The 25786-nt window shown below is 49.2% G+C and overlaps 1 protein-coding gene across 3 annotated transcripts in view; it reads left to right on the top strand.

Annotated features, from left to right (window-relative positions):
- The window catches only part of PAX5 (paired box 5), a 190556-nt gene that overhangs the window by 29589 nt on the left and 135181 nt on the right, over positions 1 to 25786 (top strand). For all 3 annotated transcript variants that reach the window (XM_079113560.1, XM_079113559.1, XM_079113561.1), the window contains exon 5: positions 926 to 1054. In XM_079113560.1, the coding sequence (XP_078969686.1) occupies positions 926 to 1054 (129 nt within the window). The remainder of the gene's footprint in view (positions 1 to 925; positions 1055 to 25786) is intronic.

Below are 25786 nucleotides of genomic sequence, written 5' to 3'. Positions count from 1 at the left end.
GAGCGCTTGCCTAGCATGTGTGAGGCACCAGGTTCAATCCTCAGCACCACATAAAAAAATAAACAAAATAGAACAAAGGCATTCTGTCCATATTACAACTACATAAAAATTTTTTTTTTTAAAAAAAGCATTGCATTAATGATAGGCACACTGTTGGTTCTTCATTGTTCATGACTGAGGAGCAGATTGGTTACAGGGGTTTCGACTTTAGTCTCCAGGTTCCAGTCACCACTCTGGCTCTCACTAGCTGTGTGAGCTTGCATGAGTCACTTATCTTCTCTGAGTCTCGGTTGCCTTACCTTTCCAATGGGGTCAATAACATATGGCTCATAAGATTGTTCTCCAAACTAAATGTGATAATGCCTTCAGTTCTCAGAAAATATAAGTGATCATTATTGTCATAATTAATGTTCAAAATAAGATCGAGGTAAACTGAAAGGTAGCAGGGAACTATAAAAAGACCAAGAGACCTGCTGCTCGGTTGGCTGTGCATGTGAGTGTGTGTTTATGTCACCGTGCATGGGTGGCTATAGGAGGGAGTCAACACACCCAAGAGTACTAGCCCTAGGTGCGTTTTTAGCACTGCCTGTGGTATGCCCCAGCTGCCCTCTTTCTCTTCTCCATGCTTGGACTGGCTGGAGAAGCATGTTCCCTTTCTACTCTGTCCCTTTGTTCCTTTCTATGTGGACAGTCCTCCTGGCTGCCCATACACCCTCTCAGCTCCCCAGCAGCAGAGAACCTGGGCAAAATGGCCGAAGCCTGTGTGGTGACACTGCGGGGTGAGTGTCCTCAGCCTGAAACTCTTGCTCCCCTGCAGTTGCACCCAACCCAGTGTATGGTGAGTGCCTCCATGACAGGACAGCAACTGGTGCCCTCTGCCCCTCGGCCTCCTGCTGGCCCTGACTACCCCTCTTCCTCTGCACAGTGTCCACGGGCTCTGTGACACAGGTGTCCTCTGTGAGCACGGACTCAGCTGGCTCGTCGTACTCCATCAGCGGCATCCTGGGCATCACGTCCCCCAGCGCCGACACCAACAAGCGCAAGAGAGATGAAGGTAAGAGACTGCAACCCAGCCCTGCCGGATGGACAGAGGGGGTCTGTTTGGTGTGCTCAGTGAGGGCAGAAGCAAAGGTGCCTGCTCAGCACCCCCTTAGCTGCAGAGGCCTGGAGTTCCTAAGGCCCTGTCCTTACTGAAGGGACAAGGAGGGGCAGACAGACACCCTGCTGGGATGGTGGGTCACTTGCTGATATCTTCCCATCTTTATCCCTGGGGTGGAGAAAATGGGCCTGGTGGAGCCATGAGCTTTGTGGCCTTTGGGAAGACCCCACATGTGCAGATATATGATCCCTGAGGGACCCTGTGTGCGGAGGGTCTGAACATAACACCAGTCACCCCTTCATGGAGGAGCCTTGGAGAAGAGAGAGGGGGCTGGGTGAAGCAGTCACCGCTCTGTCCTGCAGTGTGAAGGGGACTAGGGGTGTGGGGGAAAGGGGTAGGTCCTCTGAGGGACTGGGCACACTTCTCAGAGGAGAAGGCCCTCAGCCTGGTGAAAGGGGGGGTGTGAAGGGAATTAATAACCATCTCGTCTTTGCCCTTGGGCCTGGAAGGCAGGGGCCTTATGGGGATTACAGAGATGACAATCTTCCTGGTTGGTTTTTCTCAACCCCTCAGTGTTCCTGGGCCTCTGGAACCAGCCATCTCCGGGCTGGACACGGGCCCACCTTAACCCTCATCTCCTTCCACCGGATGGGCTGCCAGCGCTGGCTGACATTAATCGGTTTGAAACGACCCCCTGGGAATCTGTAAAACCTTAGTCAGGAAAGAAAAGAAAAAAAAGGCCGTGGTGGTCTAGGGCCTGAGAGCAGCGCGACAGAAATCTCGATTCAATTATTCTGTTCCTCCACACAATTCCCTTTCTCAGCGCCATGTAAGGGATGCATGTTCTCGTGAGCACATGCCTAAGTACTTAAGATCTGTAACTAGAAAATTGAGTCGGCCCAGCGGTGGATTGGCCTGTGGTCTGCGAGCTCCAGGCGGCGCAGAGCCGGGCTGTGGCCTCTGTCTGCAGCTGTGGGGCACGTGGGGATGATTCATGGCCCGTGGCACCTGCCTCACCTCTTTCCCCTGCTCCAGACATTCCCAAGCAGATGTCAGAAGTCTTTAACTCTGCGGGTTGCTGTGCCGGCTGCTGTGGGGGGCAGTGGGCCTGCCATCTCTGTTGGTTTATGGTGTTGACGGTATCATCTTTTCTTCCACTGTCACCCAGACTCACAGCAGATGTGCCAAGCTGGGGCCTGGCTGTGTTTGATCATGGTGGAGGGTTGGAGGGTATGAGACTTTCTTGAAATTGGGGGGTCCAGGTAGAGATTTTTGGAGAAAGAAAAAAATTCTGGTTTACTAACAGACAGGTCCTGATGTGGGGGGATTGCTTTGCTGAGTTTGTGGAGTGCTGTGTTGGTCACAGTCTCTGCTCAGCTGTCACTGTTTGGCCTCTCAAGCCGCTTAAAACGGTGTAGAATGATCAGAAGGTGGATAGTGTTAGTCTTCACTGCTCTGTACTGGTCAGATCATTCCCTGAGGACTGTGGCCCATTTGGGACATTGATCTTTAAGAGTGGCCGTGACAGATGAGTCATAGCCTGGGCAGAGAGGGATCTAGGTAGAGCACCCAAGGAATACCTCAAGGCACAAAGAAGAGCAGAACAAGCAGGAGTGGATTATTGTCTTGAAATATTTAAAGGGCTAATGTGGAAGGAGAGAGGAAAGAGACTTTGTTTGGTGGCCTCAGAGGCCAGTGTGTGGCAGATGCAGAGGCAATTTCAGCTCAGTGCAGGAAAGAACTTCGTACATATGAAAGTGGTCTAGGGAATAACAGGGAGGTACCCTGTGAGTAGTGAGTACCCTGTATGCAAGCAGACTAAGTGGCCCTTGCTGGGCTGCTGTACAAGAGTATCAAGGATCAGATGTGGGTTTGGATGGTCTTTGCAGTCCTTCCAGTTTCAAAATTTATAGTAGAGTCCTGATCCCCAGGAAGGTTTGGGAGGAAGGCCAGCCTGTGGTCTGTGAGCTAAGGGAGAATGACTTGATGGTCCTCGAAGCTTAGAGAATTGGGAAGAGTGAGGAACCCAGGCAGTAACCAGAATCTTCCCCTCACTCTTGCCCTGCCTCACTGAGAAGATCAATGGTTGAGCAATGCCCTGGCTCACATCAGGAAAGTGTCTGAGGGGAGTGCTGTATAGTATCACCTCCTGTCCTTTCCCATCCTTCCCTTGTATCTCCCTGGATCCCTGCATGGGCTTCAGGGGAAGGTGAAAGGCAGAAATTGCCCATTTTATTATAAGAGGTGACAAGGCCCCAGGGAGCTCCCTCACAGTGTCAAACCACACAGCTGCTGTGGACTGGGGAGTTGGTTGGAGCTGAGGGGCTGCAGACATCCCCTGGAATTGTCTGGCTGTCTGTTGTTTCTTGGCCTGGGCCAGACAGAGCCTAGGAATCAAGTAGGGAAGAGCTTAAAGCAGAGGGGTGTGGCCAGGCAGTGGTGCAGGCCTGTGATCCTAGCTTTCTCAGGAGCTCTCAGCCACCTGAGAGGAGTGACAGGGAGAAACAGAGATAGGGGAGGGTCAGGAGGAAGGTGGCAGAGTCCTTCCCCATTTCTCAGACTGAGATGACCAAGGCTTTGCAAAGTGGAGTCACTTACTCATTCCCTGGTGCACAGTCACCTCCGACTGGACGTGGGTTTTACTCTGTGGGCATACCCTGGGGCCGTGATCCTGCCCAGATCTCAGGGCTGGGGTGGAAGGGAACAGGGTACAACCACGGAAGGTGGGCTGTCAAGTCAAGACTGCAAATCCAAAGTCTCTCTGAGGGACAGTGTATGAGGTGATGCCAGAGGGGGAGAGCAAGGCAGAGAGGGGCCAATTTTGATCACAAGGATCTGGAAAGACTCCTCATAGGAGGTAGCATTGGAGGGCTGGGTAGTGGGAGGAGAGAATATTCCAGTCTGTGCCAAGTCTGGTACTCCAGTGAAAGGACCAGTGGGGCGGGACGCAGACAGCGAGGGATGGGGCAAGAGAGGTTGGGGATCAGGCATGACCTCAGTCCCCGAACTTTTAGTCTGGAAGCAGTGGTGAGATGGTTTTGATGGTTTAGAGACTCAAGGAACATGTGCTATGCTGGATGTTTTGAACATCAGGATGGATATGAGAGTGATTAGCTTAGCAACATCCAATAGAAATAGAGAACAAGCCACATATGTAATTTAAAAATTTCTAGGGACCATGCAAAAAACAGTAAAAACAAAGGAGTGGAATTAATTTTAATAATGTATTTCATCTGGTCCAATATACTCCAAATATTATCATTTTAACTTGTGATGAGATTGAAAATATGACAACATGGTTTCCCTTTTATTTTGTGCTAAGTCATTGAAATGTGTTTTACACCTAAAACACATCTCGATTTAGAAGCTAAACACTTGACAGTTAAAGTCAAATATAGTCAGTCCTATCAAAACAATAAAATTGTGTTTAGTGGGGAAAATACTTTACATGGCTTCTGTTTTAAAATATAAAGTAATTAAAATTAAATAATATAAGAAATTTATTCCCTTGGTTGTACTAGACACATTTCAAGTGCTCAGTAGATAATGGTTACTGTATTCGACAACATTGAGCACATAGTAGGTACTCAATAAATGATCCTTGGTGGAATGGAGTAGTCACCTGCCTTGAGAGGGACACAATTACTGAGGAATTAGTGAATGGGAGCTCCCGTCTCCTCAATCATGGGGCTTCACAGAGAGCCCTGCTTGAGTGAAGAGTCTGTAGTTAGAACAAGTTAAAACATTGTCAGGGTAGCAGATTGACAGAAGTTGGTTCAGACTAGAAGTTCTAGGTGTTTTTTTTTTTCCCAGAATGCCTCCAAGACCAGACTTGGGGATGTGACCCAGGATTTATCTCAGACAAATTGTTCAGTGACTGAGGCAACAGATTAGGTTCCCGTGACCTCTGAAGGCAGAGCTGGGGCTGGTGAGAAGAAGCTACAGGGAGACAGGAGACAGACTGAGAGCTGCTTAGCGCTTATGGACAACAGCCAGGCGTGTCCCCTTGGAAAGGTAACGAGTTCCCTGTTCCTGGAAGTGTGAGCAGGGCCTGAATGAATGAGAGGCAGAAGAGTCAAAGAAGGCCTCCTGATTTGAACACTGCGATTTTTGGGGGCCTGCGACAGCCTGCTTCTGTCGACCACGCTTATGTCTGAGCGGTTCTTCCCATTTGTTCCCCTTCTGTCACCTGGCTCTGAGTCTGCTGTGCCTGTGGATGCAGCTGAGCAGGGGCCCATGTCATGCATTTCTGTGCACATCCCAGTCTCTGGGACAGGCCTGGCTCGCAGAGATGCTCAGGAGGCTTTCCTGGAGGCTGAGAGTCAGGCTGGTGTCCCACCCAGGGGAGTGGGGTGGCCTCACTTCTCGGTTGCTCTGAACTCAGAGCTTTCATGGAGGAAGTGTGGCACCAGTCTCAGGAATCCTGCCCACCTGGGGCTCAGGCCCGAGGAGGAGGTCCCTCCCTCTCTGGAAGGCCAGAGGAGTGGTGGTGGGGCTGGGCTTGGCAGAGCAGGCGGGCCTGTGAATAGCGGCCATGGGTGAAAGGGCAGCCCCAGACCCTCTGCTGCTTCCTGGGCCTTTGATCTCTGGTGAGGCCTCCTTCCGCTTGTCTCAGGGCCCCCATTCAGGTCCTCTGGACCTCCCTTCTCCTCCTCCCCCAGAGCTTGAAAGGCCCTGAACACACCAAGGTCAGTGGAGTGAGAATCCCTTTCAGCAGCTCAGAAATCTGACCTGTCCAGCACCAGTGTGGATCATGGGGGCCAGAAGCTTCTGTGGGGCAGTAGGGGTATATTGCAAGTGGAATTTCCAGCCTTCTGGAACCTGGATCGCCCGTTATCTCAGGAGGGCACAAGAAGGTCAGCCAGAACCCAGACACAACCAGTCCTTTAAAAAGATGCCAAGTCCAATGAGACTCCCCTGGGGGAAGTTTGGGGGCATTTGGCTGGGGGGTCCTGTCATGACTCTCTCCATCTCTCTTTCTAGGGTTACCTATCCCCTCTGTTTTTGTGTTTCTCCCCACGTCTTTTGTTGGGGTGCATCTCATTCTGTTATCTGACTCTGTGTTTTGTTTATTGAACCCCCCTCCTAGCCCCACATATACACATTCCCTCTCTTCTCTCTCCTTTTTTCTCTTTTCATATTTGTTCTTGTTCTGTTTCTTTCTTACCAACTCCCTTCAGGCTGGAGGCCCCAGCGTAGCCCTGCCCCACAGACCTCCAAGGGAGCCATGGTGTGGAGGGACAGTATTGGGGTGCTCTGTCTGACCATGGGCAGGCATTTGTCTTTTCTCCTTCCTGAGACCCTTTTCCTTTCCTGGACATACAGACCCTGTCTGCTGCCTCGGTGCTGGGGTTGGAAGTGGGGGACAGAAGACTGGCATGGATAGTGGCCAAACCCTTCTCAGATTTCCCACGGGGAACAGGTGGGAGGCAAAGCTCAGGATTCTGGAGAAAGGAGTTACAAGCAGCTTTGCGTCACCAAGATTCCACACCTTTTTCCTCTTCAGAGAGTCCCCCAAAAGGTGTCAGATGAGGACACAGGCTCAGGGATGAAATGGTCTGAGGACTTCCTGTGCTGAAACCCTGGGCAGGTTAGGTGATCTCTCTGGACTCCATTTTGTCATCTGGAAGAGGTGACACAAGCCTTGGAGATTATCCTGAGGATAAAGACAAGCGGCTGCCACAGAGGGTTTAACTCAGCCTGCTGATGTTAAGGGCTTAATGAATGGCCACTGGGGTTCGAGGATGCGAGGCCATAGATGGCTGAGGATGGCGGGCTCTGGCTACAATTCTGTTTGGCAACTGAAAGTAACCGATCTGCCCACCACCACTTCCTGTTTATAACAGTCTGTACCTGGGCACTGAAGGAACCTGGTGAGGAGAAGCTGGGGAGCCCAGGGACATCTAGGATGAGCAACAGTGCCCCCAGGTGTCGGCAACTGGACCGAGGGCCCCATCACTTTCCTTTTCTCCCTTTTGCTTCAGGCTTCCAAGTCTTTCACGGAGAAGGAGGGCCAAGCCTCAGTTTTACATGAAAAGAAGTCTTGGGTGCATGAAGTGTGGAGGCCTCCAGGGTGCAGGGCGACGGAGGGCCTCTGGCCTGGGAGGGCTGGACGTCTGGGTAGTGATTGGTGTTGTTGGCTTGGGCCTTGGAGAGTGTGTAAGGACATCTCCCTCCAGTCATTATACAGAGGGGAAAATACACTGGGAAGGAGGAGGGTCTCTGGGTCAGACAGTTAGACCTAGAAAACTGACAGGGAGAATTGGCTCCTCAGAAAATCCTTGGTATCTTCCACCTTTCAATGTGACAAATCTCAGCTCTCTTCATTCCTCCTTTTGCCCATTCTTATAGGTCCATCCCCACTTCTGAAAGCCACCATGCCCCTCCCCATGAGTGCATCACCCCAGGGGGATGGCCCTGATCCCCAGGGCTCTGACCTTGCCACAGTGGCCTGCTTCCCCCCTCCTGTCCTTTCTGTGTCCTTGCAGTCCCTGTGTGCTCTCTGTCACTGCCCATGCAGGACCCTCCACCTGGAGTGCTGTCCTTGACAGTGGCTGTTGGTTCTGAACTCCGCTGGGGAGATGGTCAGCGTCTGGCCTTCAGTCCTTCACACCTGGCTGGGCCCACTCATCAAGCCAGCAGGCTCTGTAGACTCAGGGGCATCCCCTTCCTCACAGTGGCTTTGGGGATGGGAAAGAGGTTATCGCCATTTTGTCTTGGTCTCTGCTGAGGCTTCCTAGGGTAGGTCCCCACTCTGGTCCTGTGTGAGGTGTCTCCTGGATGTACCTTCCTGTACTTGGGGAAGAGAACTTCCCCAAGTTCTCTTCTTATCAAGGCAGGGGCCAAGACCAAGGTCTTTGCTAGAAGGGTATTGCTCAGGTGGCAATGGCCAGGCTGGTTGTTACACTTTAGTTTTCTTGCTCTGGATTTACAATTTTGAATTTGTTACCGATATTTCAAAATCAGGAGGTTTCATGTATGGATGTTGGCTATTGACAGGGGATCAATCTGGCCCCTGGGTGGCAACTGCCCTCTGCGGCTGGTGGGCCTGCAGCCCTCTGACTGCTCCACTCCATTTTGAAAGCCAGCTTCAGCAACTTAGTGAGACCCTGTCTCAAAATAAAAATTAAAAAATGGGGGTAGGAATGTGGTTTAGTGGTTACACATCTGCTTTGCCCTGGCCCCTCCTTCACCTGGGTTCAATCCCTAGTAAATAAGAAAAGAAAAGTTTCCATCCAGTCTGTGGCAGCTGAAGCCCATGCGAGGCAGGTTCTGGAACTGGCCTGGTATTTGCATGCATGTGTGCAGTCAGCAAATTAGGTGGATGGGCTCTGAGGTCCAAGGTAGGTGGGTAAGGAAAACAGCCACTTAGGCAGAGTCAAGAACAGTGGGGCTGAGATCAGTGACTTCATACTCTCTAGATAGGATAGTCCAGGGGTAGTGGCTCGGGCTTCACTCAAGGGCACCGAGGTAGCAGTTAGTGACAGGGATGCAAAGGACCCGGGTTTCTGGTTTCCGACCTAGTCGGCCACTCTCCCTTGTCTTGTCTTGAGCGGTGAGTACCTCAGCTGGGATCTAGGCAGACAAATGCCAGAGGCCTCCTGATTGAAGGATGAGTTTAGGCGGTTAATTGAGGGGCTCCATGGGCCTTTCCCTAGTGCTCCGGGGCCTGTCCCATGGGTGGGGGCCAGATTTCAGTTCCTCCTAGCTCCCGGGTCCCTGAGTTTCACTTTGATTCAGTAAGTGAGAGCCTGTGTGAGAGCCAAGACCACTGAGCCCCCTGCCCCCAACCCCTGTTTACACACCTGCTTTGCCCTGGCCCCTCCCTCACCCCGCCCAGGTTCTTTCTCCCACAGGACCCTACACAGGTGTTCTGGACAGCCCGGGGGCACGGGACCAGCAGTTCTCAAACTTTTGGTCTTGGGACACCTTTAAACTTTTAAAAATTGAGGACCCAAAGGAGTTATAGTGTATGTGGGTTAATTAAAATGGACACCATTTCGAAATATTATTAATTTATTAAAACAACATCAATACAAGTAGCATAAATAGTATTCTTGAAATAAGAAAGATCTTTTCCAAATCAAGTATTTAGTTAAGAGTGACGCAAGTTTAGTTTTGTGCAGATCTCTTTACTGTCTGGCTGAACAGAGGACAGCAGGATTCTCAAGCTGCTTTTATGTCCTATCACAGTGCCCCACATCTTAGAATTGGGACAACTCCACTCTAGACTTGTGAAATAATGAGAATGAAGGCAGATAACATAGTGGTATTACAATGAAAAGGTGTGACCTCAGAGCCCTCCTGAAGGATCTTAGTGACTCCCCTAATGGTCCCTGGATACACTTTGAGAACTTCTGCTCCAGGGCGCTGCAAACTCTAAACTAGCTAGTCATCACTGTACAGATAGGGACAGCCGTTAATAAGAAAGGTTCCGATGATAAGAAAGGTGCCATCTACGCCTCCCATTCTTAGCTCCTGAAGGTGAGCTGGGGAGAGAGTGGAAAGACACATTGGGCTTTGGAAACGCCCCTATAGCAGAGTGAGCTCTCACAGGAAGGTACAGCTGAGGGTCCTTGCAGAGTGTTGGTAGGGTCAGAGGTCTGATCTCCCTCCAGCATGCTTTCTTCTGTGTCAGCAGCAGCTACCCAGTGCTCCCTAGAGCTGGGGAATGGGCGCTTTGGAACCCAACCCCACCGCCCCACCTGTCCCAGCTCCGCATTTACCTGCAGACCCCACCCCAGGCATATTTTCAGTGTGTGTGGGGGAAGGCAGCAATGATATGCATTGTGAATGAAATAAATTAAAACAAAATAAGGAAGTGGATTTGGTATTTATCTCAATGCCTGGCCTTTGAGGAAAAGCAGGTCTGAAGGGCAGACGAGGAGGGGAGTTTTTGTTTTGATTGCATAGGGCTTCTGGGTATTTCTGGAACACTGGCGGTTGGTGACTCATATGCATGTGTGTGTAGAGTGTGTGTGTGCACAAGCATGTGTCTAATTTCACTTTGAAATTTCCAATTTCATTTACATTAGTCCTTTCTTGGATCATTTTTATCATGGATGGAATAAAATGGGGGAGAGGAAGAAAAAGGGAATGTCCTGATGTAGTTGAGAAGAATCGAGAGGGAGGAGGAAATAAGAAAGATAAAGGGGATGGCGTGTGTGGGAAAGAAAGTGCTGGCAGCTGAGCTCTGAGCAGACAAAGAGAAAGGCGCCCCTGGAGGGATGAGAAAGGAGGATTAAAAGCAACATGGGGTCAGGTACTTCCCAGAACCTGCCACCAGGTGGCACCATTGGCCCAGGACAGCTTAGTTGCTGCCCAGGTTTAGGGACAGAGGGGTAAGAGGGCAGTGTGTACTGACCATTTGTGAGGTCTGTATTCTTTAACTGAGCTGGAGCCAGGATGTCCAGTCAGGCTAACCATTTGCCTGAGTCTCACTTCTCTACCAGCATTCAATCGGGGAGGGGGCTGGACCATCACTCTTAGGGATTAATCTGGTCTTTTATCCCCATGTCCCAACAAGAACTTCTGGGAGTCCTTGGTTCTACTGTAAGTCTTTCCTTGCTGTGTGACCTTGGGCAAGTCACTTCTCTCTGGGCCTTGTTTCCTCGTGTTTAAACATGATAATTTGAAGGGTTGATTTGTAAGGGTCTTTGGGGCTTTGACATTCTGTGAGAGTGTCCTGGAGTTGAAATCAGAATCTTTCTCTGTTAGCTGTGTGACCTTGGGAAGGTCATTTCCCACCTGTGGGAGTTTTAGTACTATCTCCTTCTCAGAATCTTACATAAAGTAGAAGTTGAAAAATGAAGTGTTTTGTTGGTACCATTGGAGGGGAAGGAGTAGCTATTTCCTCTGTAATTTAAGGAAGTCAGAGGCAGGGGTTCCACCATCCTCACCACTTAGAATGTTCGTGCCTCTGCCTGTGACCACAGGAAAAGGCCTTCTGGCAAGTGTCTGCTTGAGTCTACCCTCCACATGTATATAGTGGCCTCAGTGGCTCTTCTGAAATATGTCCAGGGCTTCTAGTACTGGGGATTGAACCCAGGGGCAGTCTATCACTGAGATACATCCCCAGTCCTTCAAATACATATATATTTTGAGACAGGATTGTACTGAGTTGCCCAGCATGGCCTCGAACTTTCGATTCTCTTTTCTTAGCCTCCCTAATAGCTGGGATTACAGCTGTGCACCACCAGATGAAATAAGGTTCTGATCAATGACTTGCCTGAAGAGTTTTAGTCTTTCATATCTGCCTGATGTTCTCAGAAGCCATCTTCCTAACAAGGCTTCAAGGCCTTCTGTGATCAGGCATCTGCCTGCCTCATGAGACCCAGGCTTCTCCACTCTTCTCTTTTTCTTTGGCTCACTCCTGTCAAGCCAAACTTCTTTCCTTCAGCGTCACACGCTCCATCTTGCTTCCATCTTATGAGTTACCAGCGTTCTAGATGATTCCACCAATCATTACTCCTGTGACTTTGGGCAAGTTATTTTTACCTCCAAGCCTCAGTTTCCCCATATATAAAGCAAAGGCACCAATTATGCCTATGTTTAAATTGTTAGTATAAATTGAATGAAGTCGTGTATGTAAAGTACTCAAAGACCCCTGAAGCTTGAGAAGAGCCCAGTAAAGCCTGCCTTTTTTTTTTTTTAAAGGTTGTCTTTTATTACAATGCTGTTGGTACAACCTGTAAAATTGTCCTCCCCCATGCCAAGCTACCACTGTGTACCCAGATTCCAAAACCTCAGCATCTAGCTTAAATGTCATTTCCACAGTAAAGGCTTCCTGAAGTTCATTCTTTACCATTAGGTAGGTGCCTGTCCCCATCTGCTAGCCACCACTGGGGAGAATATGAAGTTCACTCCCCTGCCATCCCTCTCCCAGTCACATGAACCTGCTAATAAAAACATTTGTCACTCTTGCGTTTTCCCTGAAGAGTCTGAGACCATGAGCTCCATGAAGGCAGGCACTGTGTCAGAAGCAGTCAGCTTTGTCACCTTAGTGCCCAGATCAGGGCCTGGTGCAAGGTATGAAATATGTACTGAATGGAGGGGTGGATAGCCAGAAACCATGTGCCCGTCTGGTTAGTGGGTGCAGCCTACAGAGCAGAACCCACAGTCTTACACAACAAACATGCTCGCGTTCCTGCCTGACCCCAAATCCTCTATCCGCCAGTCACTGCTTTCAAGTGCGTAAGGAGGACCTTGTGATGATCATTCTAGAGGGGAGGGAATTCTACCCGGTCTAATGCACACACGCATGTACCGACACACACAGACATATCAATGTGCACAGGTAAGAATGTGGCACCTCTGGTCCTCCTCTGGCCTGCCTTACCAGAGCATATGCTCCAGGTGGGTATAACCATGGCCCCAAATAGGAACTGCAATACAGTATAACTATAATGATAGCACTTATTGAGTGTTGACGTTACATATTTAAATTAGTAACCCAGTTAATACAACCACTGTACCAAGTGGATATTCGTATTACTCCCTTTTTGTAGAGATTCAGAGATCAAGGAAATTGCCCATGGTCACACAGCTCAGCAGTGGCAGTGTTGGGATTGGTACCTGGATAGTTGGCTCCAGAGTTGCTTTACTTGCCCCTCTGGACCGCCTTTCACAGAGTGTCACACAAGATGGTGTTGGCGTGTGGCTGAGTGTCCCCATGGGAGTGTCCTACGCTCTCTCCAGCATGGGCCTTCAATTCCACTTTTTTCAGTTCTGCCCTGAAAGGTGGGACTCAGGAGGACTTGGCTCAGGGCTCTTTTATTGCTCAGGTAGTTCACTTCTGGAGTTTCCTCCGTGCTGCTATGCACACTCCCTGCCATACCCTCAAACCGGTCAGCTTCAGTACGGATGGCTGGCGACAGCCTGGTAAGCTCAGTGGGCAGAGGGGGTTCAAGCCCAGCTGCTCCCTTAGGAGCTGTGTGCACTGTGGCAGCGGAGAGCCTTACCTTCTGTGACCTTTGGTTTCCTTATCTGTCAAAAAAGGATAAGAATTTCTACTTTTTCTGGTAACTTTAAAGTGTTACCTATACTATTTTGATCAGCACAGGACCACAGCAAGTTTTAGAAATATGAGCTACTATTTTTTTATTATCAGAGTAAAATGTTTTTACACCGAATCCAGATTCAAGACCATGTAGTCGAGAGACTTCCAAATCCTCAGCTCTTTCATTTTCTCTTTTTAAAAAAATATTTTATTTATATTGCTATATGACATAGCAATATTATATAATTAATAATGATTAATTAATAATTAATATATAACCCAATGATAGGCTAGGATCAGAAGAAGAAAAAAAAAAAAAAGAACCAAATAGAATTTATACTGGCAGAATTTTAGCCTTATGTCCCAGAGTATCAAATAATTCAAGCTCAAGGAGGTAGATGAGAAGCCTGGGTCTCTCTTCCCTGTTCAGCTTTGCTTTGCTGTGTGATCTCAGTTGGATTCCTGCCTTTTCTGAGCCTTGGTTTGGATGCTTTGAGCCTGGACAACCCTTCCAGCTCCTGGTCCTCTCTCCTCCCTCCTCGCTGCTGCTCCCCCTCCCTCCTCCTCCATCTTCTCTCTCTCGCTTCCTTTCTGTCTGAGACACAAACGCCATTCGGCACTTTTGAATGGTACTTTTGTTCAGCGAACATCTCTTTTCTGAAAAGGACGATTGGTCAGGTTTGTATCTTTTAAACGCTGGCACATTTTATCAGTTAAGAACCCGCGTACCTCTCTCTCCAGAGACAACCTTAAGGAGGCAGAGAGAAGCGGCAGAGGGGAAGGTTTATGGGAGACAATGGATGAAAAACCACAAAACCTCCCTGGAGTCCTAATGTACGATCCCTCCAGCAAACACTCTTCCCCTGGGCTCTGAGCATCCTCCAGCTTGAATCCATTTATAACTCGGGTCCTCCTCTTAGCTCCCGGCAGAAGAGGGAGAAGGGCCAGAGCAGAGACTGTGCCTGACTCTGTTCTGTTCAAGGCCTCTTTGAGATGGGGCACTGGACGGGGTCACAGGGTCCTTCAGTGCTGGCCCTGTTCTCTCTTCCTGGTGATCTTGGGCAACCCATTTTGGGCCTCAGTTTTCTTACTGGCAAAAGAGAGCAGAATGACTTCCTCAAAGTCTTGTCACAAACTATAAAGCTGTGAGTATCCAGGAGAACACTGTAGTTCATCTTGTGTACCTGCCCTGTGACCCTGGACAAATTCCCTAACCTTTCAAGGGTCAGCTTTCAGGCATGTGAAGCGGGCATGATAATCTTCCACATCAGATGTAATATATCTGTCTCAGTGCTATGCGTGGCAGGTGTCTAGGTCTGGGGTGGGGCCTTTTCCCTCCCCCATTCTTATTTCTTGACAGCGCTTCTCCTGAGTATGCATAATTAAGCCACAGACTTCCGAAAAAGTGCTGCCCATCTGAAACCCATTGGCCACCGTCCTCTGAGAACTCTTGGGCAACTTGCCTAACCTGTGCCTCAAGTCCCTGTAAACGAGGGATGGTCCTAGTCTGCTTCAGAGGATCGTGGAGCTCAGATCATGCCATATGTGACTCTGCACCAGGTGGATGTTGTGGGTTCTGCGGTCCCTGCCCCCCAGTACCCCCAGGTTTGGGACTTGGGTGGACGGAGCCCCAGCCACCATCTTCTTTAAGTCCCTCCTTGGGAGTGAGGAAAGCCAGGACAGAGCGAGCGTGAAGGGAATCACTCAAGGTCACAAGAGTCACATTTCAAGCCTTTCAGGAATGTCCTGTGATTCCACTGTTCCTCCTTGCAAGGAGAGGCCACCGGTCCGGCCGGGGGAGCTCAGCCGCTCCTCCACGGCCGGTTGTCCCGCGCTCTGAGGCGCCGCCTCGGCCCGGGACGGAGGGCGAACGCCTCCCAGGAGGGAGGTGGATTTTCCTGCGCGATGTGGAAGGAAAATCAATTCAACCACCGCCGAACCGGGCGCAAAAAGAAGGCAGCGCACGGCGCCCTCGGGAAGGAGGCCGCCCGCCCGCGCCGGGCCTCCGCCGAGCATTTGCAATTTAATTGACATTTGGCGGCAGGAAGCCAATCAGTATAAGTCAATTGACGTTCCGAGATAAAACTAATCGGCGGCCGGGCGCTCCCCCCGCCGGCGCGGCCGCGGCTGGGCCTCGGGGCGCAGCGTGGCGGCCGCGGCGCCGCGGGCCGGCCCCCGGCAGGTAATGGCGCTGGCGCGTGTCTCGGCCCGCGAGGGGGCAGCCCGCGGCCCGCTGATTGCCGCGCAGCCCACGGCGGCCGGGAGAGGCCCGTAATGAATGACTTTATTTGCCGGGGCCCTGCTGAGAACAATTGAGTTTGTTATGGTAACAACGGATGCCAGCTTTCCGGGGCCCCCGGGGGGCGCGGGCGCGGCGGCAGCCGGGAGCTGGGCAGCCGAGCAGATGATGCGCGCCGAGGCCAGGGGCGCCGGGGGCGGAGGCGCGGGGCAGAGCAAGTGTCAGACCCGAGCCTGGCTGACGAGGCGGGCCAGTTCGGCAGCCTTGGACCGAGGTGCTGGGATGAATGATGGACACACGGTGCAGCGCGGCGGTGGAATTCGTTGAATTCCTTGCTTGCTGTTGGACTGACCAGTGTGAGCCTGCCACCCCTTCCTTCCTCGGCTCCCCAACCAGGCTTGATTCTGGTCTTGCCGAATGATGACCTGACATCAACTTTTTATCTTGCACCATAGCAAATTAGCAAAAAACACAAAGGCACCCCTTCTTTGAGTGCTATGGCTTAGGGAGTTGGGGACTGGATTTCAGCCCCGCCATATGTGCCCCTGTGTCCCGGAGAGATAGCCTTCCTTCCACCTCTATCTCATCTGTATGCCCATGGCACCTCCTTCCTTACCCCACAGGGAAGGCTGCCCCTCAGGATGGCTGCCTCTGAGCCCCTACAGCTTCCTACTGCCTCCTCCATCAGGCCATGGGTTCCAAAGGCAGGGCCTACCTCCTATTCATCCCAGCCTGGCTTTCCAAGCAGATGTGGAAGGAGTGAATGTGGGTGTGGTTTTCTTTCTTCTTTGCAGTCTTGTTTTTCTCCTGGTTACAGATACAGAGTTTTCTTTCTTTCTTTCTTTCTTTCTTTCTTTCTTTCTTTCTTTCTTTCTTTCTTTCTTTCTTTCTTTCTTTCTTTCTTTCTTTCTTTCTCTTTCTTTCTTTCTTTCTTTCTTTCTTTCTTTCTTTCTTTCTTTCTCTTTCTTTCTTTCTTTCTTTCTTTCTCTTTCTTTCTTTCTTTCTTTCTTTCTTTCTTTCTTTCTCTTTCTTTCTTTCTTTCTTTCTTTCTTCTTTCTTTCTTTCTGATTGAACTCAGGGGCACTGAGTTCCCTGAGACACATCCCCAGCCCTATTTTGTATTTTAATTAGAGACAGGGTCTCATTGAGTTGCTTAGAGCCTCACTTTTGCTGAGTCTGGCTTTGAACTCTGGATCCTCCTGCCTCAGCCTCCCGAACATGTGCCTGTGCCATCACCCTTTTCTCTTTTTTATCCTTTTCCAGTTCTGTTTCCAGGTATGTTATAACTCACTCGCTAACTCAACAAACTTCAGATGAGAGTCAATCATATGTTAGATACTTACGTATCACACACCCTTGCTGAACTTCCTGGCGCATGAGAGATGATAATGTGATGCATGAGATAAATATGTCAGCCTTCACTATTTGCTGAGCACTGACTGAAATTCCTTGAGTTGGCAGATTTTAATAAGGGCTTGCTGAGGTCTTTTCCCTTTGTTTTTGTACTCAGTGATCCCTGGTACCATCCAGTGACAGTCACCCCCATTTACAGATATACAGACTGATGTTTGAGAAGCAGCATTAAACTATGGAAAGGGTCTAGACTGGGAATCTAACACAAGTTCTCTGTGTGAGCCTTGTCCATTTCCTTCCCCTCCTTGGGCCTCAACATCCCCATCTAGAAAATAAGGGAGTTGGAATTAATGGTCTCTGAAGGCCAGTTGAGTGTGAGTGGTTAGTGGGGCAGATGGAACCAGGTCTTAGGTCTCTGCTCCCAGCTTCCTGCTCTTTGGTCTTGCAATATGACCAGTGGGAAAAAACTATCCCCCTTTTCAGCTTTGTGAGGCCGACACTAAGACTGAAGTGCCAATGATGTGAGAGGCACTGTGTTCACAGCAGCTTCAAGAAGTGTGGGTCCTGATACCATTTCCCTTTTGCAGATGGGAAAGATGAGCAGTTAAACAACCAGTTCAAGGTCAAAGAGGCAGTAAGTTAAAGGCTGGGATTCAAACCCAAGCAGTCTGTTTGCAGAACTTCTGTACTGACCTGCTCTGCTAGTTGGCAGAAGTAGCATATAACCTCTTCCACCCTCCCGTTCTTACACCTCACCCCAGTCTTAGTTCCACCTCCCTTGCTCTTGGAGCTCCAAAGCTCACTGTGTGTGTTTGCAGAGCAGCAGGTGCACTGATTTTTTAGAGGAGTTTTTTCTTCCCTTGCCCTTTCTTCTTTGCCTTGGCTGAGAGAAGGCTTCAGCAGGAAGGAGAAGTTGCTTTGGGAACTGGCTTATCTAGAACTAAGCTTCTTGGCTTAGTTCTAGATAATTCTAGTATTTGGGAAATGGTTTCCTAAAAGAGGTTGGGGTGGGGGAATTCAGGTCTTTTAGGAACCAGTTCTTACCATTCATGATCAAGGAAATTTGTTTTATAGTTGCTTTTGGAAACTGTCCTTTGTCCCTAAAAAGGAGGTCTGGAAAACTCTCCCTAGAGAGAGCCCTTTTTCAGTCAGACAGATTAGAAAGATGGTCCTAATCTGGGATGGTTCTAAGTGGCAGACTGGAGAGGGCTTGGAAATCATACACAGTGATCTTAAGCTTTCCTTTTTTTCCTTCCTTCCTTTCTTAGTGCTGGGCTCGAGTTCCAGGCCTCTCACATGCCAGCAGGGTGCCCTACCACCGTGCTATATCCACCACCATAGTGATTTTAAATGTTGTCAACCTAACAACTGGGAATGTTCACACGTGAGGCCCTGGGTTGATCCTAGCACTACCCAAACCCAAAACCACCACCACCAACAAGAACAAATGAGCCTCCCAAACCAGAAGGTTCTTTTTAAAAAATCCAGTTAACTCACAATTTTTATTTAAAACAAGTATTTTGTAGTGCTTCCTTTGCTATCCTAAATACTAAAATTTAGAGAAAATATAACCTACCTGCACACATAATTTTAAAAATCAATATAATGCCCAACTGTAACAAAAAGGGGAAAGAAAAGTAAAATCATAATGAAACGATGTATTTCATTATGTAAACACTCAGGCGTGACTACACCAGGAGACGTAATAAAGTAGTTAGTTGCTTGCACTTATGAGTTGAATCACCATGAGTTCAGCAGCTACAAATGTGGACAGCTGTGTTTTTTGGCAATATAAATACCTCTGGTGGTATTGCCACCAGCAAACTGATTTTCTGAAATCGCGAACACATCCTGATAAAATTCCAGCCAAAGCAAAGCCTAATCTTCCCTCAAATTATGTGGTGGTTGTGTTCCTGGGAAAGTCAGTGTAAATAAAAGCACAAAGTTTTTGTGAACATAACTAAAACAGAATTAGGTTCATGGCTCAAATATTTATAAAGTTTTTGACAATCTGAATTGGCAAAGATGTGTGGGGTACAGGGCAGTTCTTGACAATGTTGGACTGTGCTGTGTAGCATCCCTCCTCTGTCCCTCCTTCTGAATGTCCTGACGCCTCCTCAATAACAAAAATAACTGACAGGTTTTCTAAGTCTTCTATAATCTGATTGTTCTTGTTGAGAACCAGTAAAACAAATGGGTCTTCCTATAGGGTGCCTTCCTTTGGGAAGTTCCATGAGTCTATTAAAAAGAAAAATCTGCATAAAGTTTGCACCTACTGTGTGCAAGGCCTTTGCTGGGGAGACATAAGAAGACAGCTGATTTACATGTGGGATCTGAAAGCTATAAGGGGCAACGCCATGGGTGCCGTGCTCCCAGGGGGTCTCAGGCAGTGAGCACGGCCCCACCTACCTTTGATCCCTGGTTGGAATCCCTTCTGCCTGTTGCCTCTTGTCCCTAAATCCAAATTCTGATCAAACATCACCTCCTTCCTCCAGGAAGTCTTCTCTCACTTCTTCCCTCCCACATGGACGGGTCCTCTCGGACTCTGAGTGAGGAGTCTGCCTCAGGCTGCCACAGGCTTTCTGAGGTACCTTCCCAAGCTTGGACTCTACTTCCATCTCCAGGCCTTGTCTCCGGGCCACAGACTGGGGTCTCCGAAGTTTGAGACTGGCTTACCTCACAGGGCTACGCTTGGGTCACAGCACTGGCAAAAAAAAAAAAAAAAAAAAAAAAAAAAAAAAAAAAAAAAATTGCATGCTTGAACCAAAGGATTCGGTTTAGCTGGGCACACAGCTTCATACATCTTGTCCTTTTAATTAGGCGAATGTCTTTTTCTTGTCCTCAGCCACTGATGTGAGCTGCCTGCTGTGCAGTGGGCACTGCCTTGCTGGAGCCCACCAGCGTGCTTGCTCCGAGGGAAGTGGGAGGCACGTAGCTGGCAAGAGGCAGAGCCAGAGTGTGCATCCTGGACTCTACCACCTCTGTCATTAAATGCTTCCATGGCAGAGCCTCTTCCCTGAGATCATTTCCCTATTTACAGACTCTGGACTTAGTGTCCAGCACAATGATCTCAGTGGTGGGCAGGGCTTCCCAAGCCAAGCCTGGAAGGTGAGCATCAGGTGCCCCTAAGGAAGTTGTGGCCATTGTCTCCCAGCAGGAGGTCACCAAGGAGCAGCTATCTCCCGCGTACCTATTTTTGTTGTTGTTGTCATTGTTGCAATGAAATTTCTACTTTTCCCCATTCATCTACAAGTATTTATGATGCACCTGCTGTGTGTAAGGCATTGTTTTGGATACTGAGGATGAATAAGCAATGACAAAGGCAGAAAAAAATGTCCACATGAGTGACAGTCCAGTAAGTGGCATTCCACAGAGGGAAGAGAGGAGGGAAGAGAGAATAAATACATAAGGAAAAGGAAGAGCAGGTTTTTAATGCTCTCAAGGATAACGAAGGCAAAACCAGGAGGAGATGGGGAATGTGCTGGGTGGATTCCATACATGCTGTGTTTCTGAGGGTGGTCGTAACATGAGTGGAGGCCCTAAGGGAGGGAAGAGCAAGCCAAACAGCTATCTGGGAGGAAGTCCCAGAGAGAGTGAAGAGCAAATGCAAAGGCCCTGAGGCAGGGTGTACTTAGCCTGATTGAGGATGTGTAAGGAGGCCAGCCTAGCTACAGCAAGACCAGTGGGACAGAGTCAGGAAGATGGGGATGCTGGGGTAGCACCCAGATCCAGGAAGACCCTGTAAACTCTGAGAGATTATGAATTTTGCTGAGTAGCTGGGGTATCAGTGGATGGCAGCCAGGGAGCTTCAGAGGTACTTTTTGTCTCCTACTTCCAAAGAATCGTGAACTCCAGCAGCTGTTCCCTCCTGACTGTCTTCTACACCTGCTGCTTCTCTTGGTAGCCATTTCCATCATGAGGTCTCTCCTGGGTGAGGGGCTCCCAACTTGTCCCTCGTCTCCCCCCAGGGTCTTCACATTGTGGCCAGATCAGACCAAGGGTTTCTCCCAGTTCCCCATGCTGGGAGTGAACTGTGATCAGACAAGGGGTCAGCTGTTTGGAACAGAGACTGGGGAATCTGGGAGGTGGGGAGCAGGGCTGCTGGAAGCTGGACTGTCACTTTGTGAGGAAAGGAGGCCATGTGGTAGGGTGGGTGGTCCAAAGCCCCCCTCCTCGCCCCCCGGGTCCCTAGTTCCCAGCCCCTGTCTGGCTTCAGCACTGGCTCCTCTCAGAGGACCTGGTTATTTATGGCTTCTTCCCAGCTCCCTGTGGCCAGAGGAAAGTCTGTTAGCATGTTTGCAGACTCCACCAGCTCTGAGCAGAGCAAGGCTTATTTGCAAACTGTCATTGCTGCGTTCTCCTCCAGGGACCCTCATGCTGGGCTCAGCATTGCAACGCCAACAGCCTCCTCCCCCAGGCAGCCAGCCGGGGCCGGGGCTCTCCCCTGATTTCCCAAAGTGTAGCCTTGGCTCAGAGTTGAGAAAATTAAAATAAATGCCATGAAGGAACCATAGCGGCACATTGGGCCATGCTGGCAGTGGAGAATGAATTTCTCTCTGTTGATAGAGCTCATTGGTTTGTCATAAATTAGGGGGGTTTCAAGAGAAAGGGGGAAAATCCTGAGTCAAGGACCCCGGATCCAGGTTAGACTTCTGAGTGTTCAGGTGACTTTGGGCAAAGGTTTATTTGCGCTCTGGGCTTCAGTTTCCAAGTGATACACAAGAAGTCACAGATGCTCTTGGAATCTGTCCTAAGATCTACAATGATCTGAATTGAATTTTAAAGATGTTTCTTTCATCCAAGTAACCAGGGACAAGATGGTTTGCCTAGAGTGCTCAGCCAATATGAAATTGCTTCATGTGGGGTCTCTGGTGGGTTAAGAGGTACCGAGTTGAGACACCAGGGTTCTCAGTCCCTCCAGGTCTGATAAGTGCCCTACGACCTCAGGCAAGCTACTTTCACCACTCTGAACCCTTTTCTCGTCTGTAAAATGGGAACCATCATCTCTTGCCCATCACCTGAGGTCATCGTGAGACTCAGAAGAGCAGATGAACGGCTTCCCACTCAGCATGGCTATGTATGTCAGAGGGGACGGGATTGCTCTTATGATTGCAGTTGTCATTTTCTGATGTGCCTTTTCCTGTCTAGGCTTCAGGCTTGCCAGTAGAATACTAGAATATGCCCCTGCCGAGTACAGAGCCCAAACAGAGCCAAACTTGACTATAGAAATGGGGACTAACGGTGCTTCCATGCAGAATGAAGAGCCTCTCTTGTCACTTGTGCTAGCTCGATTCCTCCCCATCGTAAATCCACCCCTCATGTGCGTATGTTTGTGGGAAAACCACCACGGATATACACAAAAGCCTCTTGAGTTCTTTTCAGCTGGGACAGGAGATGACATACGTTGGCAGGCAGAGGCTGATCTCTGTGTATCCAAGAGGAGTCGAGCCAGTCCGAGTATATCTAACAGGTCAAGCTCTGAAATGAAGAAGCAATAAGCCAGTGAAATGGTACTATCACCGAAACATGATTGATCAATTGAATTCTATCAGAGACAGTGGACAGTGAGATTAACTCAGGCCTGATAGGTTCAATGAGTTAAAGCATGATGTTCATTTCAGCTTCATTTCACCAGTCTTTGCTTGTGAAATTGGTCAATCAATAGAGGTTGAAGATCATATATATATATATATATATATCGGGGACCATCTTATGGGGAATATAATCTCGGTAGTTGGCTCCTGGCTGGGGCTGCCTGCTACAGGTAATGGAGACAGAGCAGGGACTCCATCAGCCCCATCGAAATGGCCTGATATCTTCTCCAAATGAAAAGTATTTTTGGATCTCTGATGATTTATCTTTTTTTCCTCTCTCTCACTTTGATCTACGACAAAACCCATACCCATCTTGGAGAAATATAGTGATTTCTCCTGAAAACATTTGTGCAGTGATCAGATAGATACACTTCAGAATATGAATCTTCTTAGTTATAACGTCCTTGGTTGCGGGGGGGGGGGTGGGGCAGTGGAGAGAAATGAAGACAGTCATTTCAAAACTCAAATGGGGGTAATGCAAAGATATCAGCGTGAATATGATTTTTAAGCCCTTTTTATTTATTTATTTATTTCTGTGCAGTGGGGGATGGGAGGGAGACTGCCGTGCGCACCAGAGCCACAAAGGGCTGCATGTGAAAGTCCTTCCAGGTGTAATTAAAATGAAGCCTTTAGCATTCTTTGATCTCATTTAAAAGCACAATTCTCAGGGAAAAAAAAATCACCCCTTTGCTCCTAGAAATATTTCATTTGCTTTGGAATATTTTCACTATGGTGGTTAACATCCCTCCTAATTAGCGCACACATCTCTCTGTAAGGTGGAGTAATTAGGGGCTACAGGATGAGGTAATGAACTTGGGCAGTATGGATTATAGAGAGCAGACTTGTCCTGTGGCAAAGCACAAGGTACTACTTCCTTTCTGCCTATTCTTTGAGGTCATCTTGACTCTTTTCTTTCTTTTGGGGGGTACTAGGCTGCTGAGCCCCAGCCTGTTTTATTTTATTTTGAGACAGGGTCTTGCTAAGTTGCTTAGAGCTTTGATAAATTGTTGAGGCTGGCTTTTGAACTTGTGATCCTCCTGCCTCGGTCTCCCAAGCCTCTGGGTTTACAGGTGTGCACCACCATGCTGGCCTCATCTTGAGTCTTTTACACACATAGAAATCCCATTGCATCACATCAACACCCTGAGAGTTTGATAATGTTTGCACTATTTGTATGTCGCTGGAGTGTATGTTGGGTTCTGGATACTGAGCAATGGTGCTGAGCAGCTAGGACACAAGGGAAACCTTGCAACGCTTGGCTTCCCCAACTCCTGCATTCCTATCATGCCAAATGATGGCCATTCCCCATCACCATGCTTTCCAGGGCCACTGGGCTTTGCATATGCTGTTCCCTCTGCTTGGAATGCCCTTCCCCTTTGCTGCCCCTTTCTGGGGCTAACTTCTTCCTTTTCATTCTTAAGATTTAGGCTGTATCTTCCAGGGCATCTTTTCTGGACCATCCCTGTCCCTGTCTGGATGAAGCAGAGTGGTTTAGTGTATGAGTTAAAAGCAAACTTTGGGCTGTGTGCAGTGGTGCACGCCTGTAATCCCAGTGGTTTGGAAGTCTGAGGCAGGAGGATTGCAAGTTCAAAACCAGCCTCAGCCATGGCGAGGCACCAAGCAACTCGATGAGACCCTGTCTCTAGATAAAATACAAAATAGGTCTGGGGATGTGGCTCAGTAATTGAGTGCCCCTGAGTTCAATCCAAAAAAAAAAAAAAGCAGACTTTGGAATCAGACTGCCTGGAGTAGGGTCTCAGCTCCTCCACTTCTTAGCTGTGTGGCCTGGGGTAAATAATTTAACCTCTCCATGCCTCAGTTTTTCTCATCTATAAAATGGGAAGGGGCAACAGCAGACCAGACATCATAGGGCTTTTATAAGGTCAGGTGCTCAGAATAATACCTGACCTTGTAAACTCTGAATATGGTTTGGATGCTGCCATCTGGATCAGGGCCCTCTGTGCTTCTCAAGGTTCCCAAGACTACATTGTGATTTTTTTTCTCCTTCCCATCCTCCACCCTAGGGCAGGAGCTCAGGCTTAAACCCCCAAAAGCCCTGGTGCCCAGGGCAGGGCCAGACACCCGGCATGTTGCTCAGGAATGAATGGCTTTCTGTAAGGCTTGGAGCAGGACTGAGACCTCACCACGTAGGCCTCGGATCTGCCGTCTCGTCCTGAACTGTCTGGCTGTCTGGCTTCAACTCTGACGTCCCTGAGTGTGGAGTCGTCAGTCCCTTGGGGTCCTTCCCTCCCCACAGCCTGTGACTCATTGGGTAACACACGGCACAATCAGATTCCCTCCAGTTGAGCCTGAACGTATCTGGCAATTCTACAATTTTGCGTTTTCCTTCTCAGAGAAGAAAGATTGAGTGAAACTAATGACTGAATCATGGTAGCTCCACTAGAATTTTCCTCCTTGCCACTTTGATTTTTCTCAGTCTGGCTCTAGTTTAGAACAGGACTTATAAAGTCACCAGGAGTGCTGGTTTGGGCTTTGGGCTGCCACAGCCATTTCCAGTCGGGCTACCCTGGTCCCTAGCAAATGGCACGGCTTATAGTGGGTGCCCTAGAAATGTCTGCTGGTGGGGTTCAGCTGCCCATGCCTGGAATCGAGCCTTTACCTTGCTCAGCAGCTCTGGCTGTTCATCCAGGCATGGCTCATATGTCCCCTCTTCCAGGTCCCCTTCTTGTTATTGGTCCTCTCTGCCATACCCTAAGTCCCCAAAACAGGGCACGCAGAGAACAGAAGCTCTGATCCATTTGAGGGGAAAGATGAACGGCATTTTTTGGTCATCATTAGTCTGAGCAACATTCGACTTGCTGAGGTTTCCTTTTGGTGTGAACGCTCCGAAGCTTGAAGCTCAACGAGGTCTGGTCATTTATCATCCTCTCTGGTTCAACATTTTAAGAACTGCTTCAAGTCTTAGAAGTAGGCAGAACACAAACCCCCAGTGGGTCTGCGCTTCCCTCCTCTGAGTCACTGGAAGGGCGATTTGTTCGACCTTGGACATGGAGGCAGGCGGTTTTCAGGCTGAGACTCGATGGGCAGGGGTGAAGGACACGCCCCAAGAGGGAACAGAATGAATGGTGGCATTGGAGAGCATGGTGAAGGACACCCGAGGACTGACAAGTCGCCTCTGGGATGGCACTGTGGAGTGGATGGAGGGGTGATGCTGGCTAGTGGGACAGATTGTGGAGGCCTGGGAGGACTTGGACTTTGTTCTCAGGGTCTTGGGAGGGTTTTCCTGATGAGAATGATGATGACAGCAGCCAGCATTGCTCCAGTACCATGATAAGCATGTCACGGAGATGATCCCACTCACACCGTACAGAAGCCCCGTGTTTGTCCTGCATGCTACTGTTCCTGGCCAGCAGATGAGGACACTGAGGGCTTTAGTCCTGGTAGCAGGCACGGAGATCAAGAGGGGTGTGATGATCAATGGGCCTGCAGACCAGAGGCCTATGTACAAATCCCAGCCATGAGCTGAGGGACAGTGAATCCAA

Source organism: Sciurus vulgaris (genome assembly GCF_902686455.1).
Source record: "Sciurus vulgaris genome assembly, chromosome: 15".
NCBI lineage: Eukaryota > Metazoa > Chordata > Mammalia > Rodentia > Sciuridae > Sciurus > Sciurus vulgaris.
The sequence above is the reverse complement of the archived record's forward strand: the minus strand, read 5'-3'. Positions and strand labels throughout refer to the sequence as shown.